Source organism: Carlito syrichta, unplaced genomic scaffold (genome assembly GCF_000164805.1).
Source record: "Carlito syrichta isolate Samal-C Ts95f unplaced genomic scaffold, Tarsius_syrichta-2.0.1 Scaffold144740, whole genome shotgun sequence".
Classification (NCBI taxonomy): Eukaryota; Metazoa; Chordata; class Mammalia; order Primates; family Tarsiidae; genus Carlito; species Carlito syrichta.
This window is the reverse complement of record NW_007088836.1, coordinates 16256-18935: the sequence shown is the minus strand read 5'-3', so window position 1 is coordinate 18935 and position 2680 is coordinate 16256. Positions and strand designations below refer to the sequence as shown.

The window sequence follows — 2680 nt, the reverse complement described above, 5'->3', positions numbered from 1 at the left end:
ACAGCTGGACGTCGCGGGGGAAGTGGGCGTCGCGGGCGTCGCGTCCCGGGCGGGGAACTGCCCTGCTGTCCTGAGGCTGCAGCTGGGCCCCAGCCCAGAGGAGCCCTGGCTGCCCAGGGAGGCCTCTAGACCCCAGTGACCCACAGCGCCCGGCCCCACCCAAGCTCAGGCACTTCCCCTCCCCCACGTAAGGGGAGAGGCTTTACTAATAATTCAAGAAGCATCAATATTGATGACTCTGTGCTCCTCACTGCAACCCGACCGCACGGGGGTCTGGCAGGACAGGCAGCCAGGTGTCTGCTGGGGGGGCCTGGCTGGCCCCCACCGTCCCCAGCCCTGCCCTCCCCACGACACGCCCCTCCCTGGGGCCCAGTCTGGAAAGCGAGAGGACGGGGGAGGTGCTGGGAGAGTGTAGCTGGCAGCTCCCTGCGAGAGGAAGCACCGGGTGGTCCCCTGCTGTCCCCCTGCCCTCCAGGACAGACATCCCCCAGGCACAGGCTGCCCCGCCGCCACTCTGAGCAAGTCCCTCACCTCAGAGCCACTGACCTCTAAGGGGGGCTTCTCCAAGGGAAGCTCCCCTGGGGGGCTTCCTGGGGGAGGCAGAGGGCTCCCTGCAGATCCTGCTGACCCCCAGGATGGGCCTCACATGTCACACCTGAGTCCTTCCTGCAGTCCCCTGGGGGTCCAGACCCAAATGGATGTGGGGGGCTGGGTGTCCCGCCCGGGGTTGAGTGACCAGCATCTCCCCATTCAGAGCAGAGGAAGAAATATTCCAACTCCAACGTCATCATGCACGAGACCTCTCAGTACCACGTCCAGGTGAGACCTGCGCCAGGGGCACCTCCCGGCCTGGGGCTCTCGGGAGAGGGGCGAGGGGCCAGAGCTGGGATGCTCCAGCCAGTCCAGAGCGCCCAGGAAGCCTCCCTCCAGCCCTGGGAGCTCGCGGTCTGAGGGTGCTGAGAGCCCGCCCTGGGTGTGCCAGGGGCTGCCGCCGCCCAGGGTATGCTGGGGAAACACCCAAGTGTTGTGCGTTGCACCCTGAATGGAAGAACCAGTGGGAGGAAGTTGTCATCCTGGCCCCAAAACAAGGAACTGGATCAGGAGGGAGGAGGCAGAACAAAGCCGCCCTTTGTGGAGGCTGGGGGAGGCCTTGGAGGGCCCGTTCTGAGGCTGGATCAGTTACCTGCATCACTGAACTAGCTGCCAGCTCAGGAGAGCTTCTCCTCATTAGTGTTCATTCACACACAGAACGCAGGAAACCTGTTATTTTTTTTTTGAGTTGGAGTCTCACTCTGTCGCCCAGACTGGAGTGCAGTGGCCGCTCCCGGCCACCGCAGCCTCGACCTGCTGGGCTCCGCAATCCTTCCATCTCAGCCTTCCGAGTAGCTGGAATTACAGGCGCGCGCTACCACGCCCAGCTGATTTTTTTATTTTTTTGTAGAGATGAGGTGGAAACCTGTTATTTAAATGATCTTCCTCGCCTGAAGGTGTGGCCCAGTGACTCTGGAGGCTGAGTGGGGAGGGTCGCTTGAGCTCAGGAGTTCAGTGCTGGCGTGAGCTGGGATCACACTTCTGAACAACCACTGCTCTCCAACCTGGGCAGCGTAGCGGGACTCCATCTCGATAAAATGACTTCCCTGTGCCTGGGAGGTGGCTGGGCTCCTGGCCACGGTCCAAGCCTGGGGGACTAGGACGAGGGGAGGGAGGGGAGCCTGGGGCTGAGGCCTCCACCACCGCCAGCCCTGGCTGTGGTCCTGCCCTGCTTCCTGGTTCCCTCTTGCTGTCTCCCCAACCCACATGGGATGCTACACTGACAGAGGTGAGGCAAGTCACTGTTCTTCGAGCCTCAGCTTCCCTGTCTCTAGAATGGGTCCACAGAACCATCTGGAGTCCCCAAGCTCTTGAATCAGGCTGTATTTGGGTGACCAGGGCCCTCCCAGCCAATTGGACAGGCTGGGCTGCTGTGTGTGGCCAGGCTAGTGACGGCTGTCCAAGGGCAGGGCATTGAGGGGCAGACAGGTCAGCTCTGGTCCCTTCTTCCTGGGAAACTCTGTCACTTTTCTCAGGGGTGGGACTTTGTCCTCCTCGGGGAGGAACCACCTAGGGCCTCCCAGTTGGCTCCTGGACTTTGGTCCAAGCTGGCTTGGCCTTGCCCAGCTGTTGTGAAAGGCCCAGCGGCACCCCTTCCTGCCTGCCCTGCAGCCAACAGAGTCAGGGAATGGGTGGGGTTTTCCTGCCTTACCCTGATGAGGAAACAGGCCCAGAGGAAGGGTGAGTATCAAGGTACTCTAGAAAAGCCTACTCGAATTTTGATTGGCATTGAGTGAAATCCATGAATCAATTTGTGGAGAATTGACATCTCAGCCACACTGAGTTTGCTCATCCATGAACATGGTATCTCTCTTTGGTCATCTTCTTTTGCTCTTTTGTGGCTTTCATCGCAGAGATCTCGCATGTCTTTTGGAGTATTATTCCTTCAGTATTTGGTTGTTATGAGATGTTGCAAATTGTATTTTTTTATATTTAGTGATTAGGGTTTTGCTCTGTCACCCGCCCATGCAATGGCATGATCATAGCTTACTGCAGGGCTCAAGCAGTCCTTGGACCTCAACTTTCAGAGTAACTGAGACGACAGGTGCAAGCCACCACAGCTAGCTAATTCTTTTTTTTTTTTTTTTTT

The 2680-nt window shown here is 58.8% G+C and overlaps 1 protein-coding gene across 1 annotated transcript in view; it reads left to right on the top strand.

The window, feature by feature from the left end:
* Positions 1-735: 735 nt before the first annotated feature.
* The window catches only part of LOC103251750 (epidermal growth factor receptor kinase substrate 8-like protein 2), a gene marked incomplete at both ends in the record, with an annotated part of 15747 nt that continues 13802 nt past the window's right edge, over positions 736-2680 (top strand). The window contains one exon of the mRNA XM_021708722.1: positions 736-819. Within this exon, the coding sequence (XP_021564397.1) occupies positions 736-819 (84 nt within the window). The remainder of the gene's footprint in view (positions 820-2680) is intronic.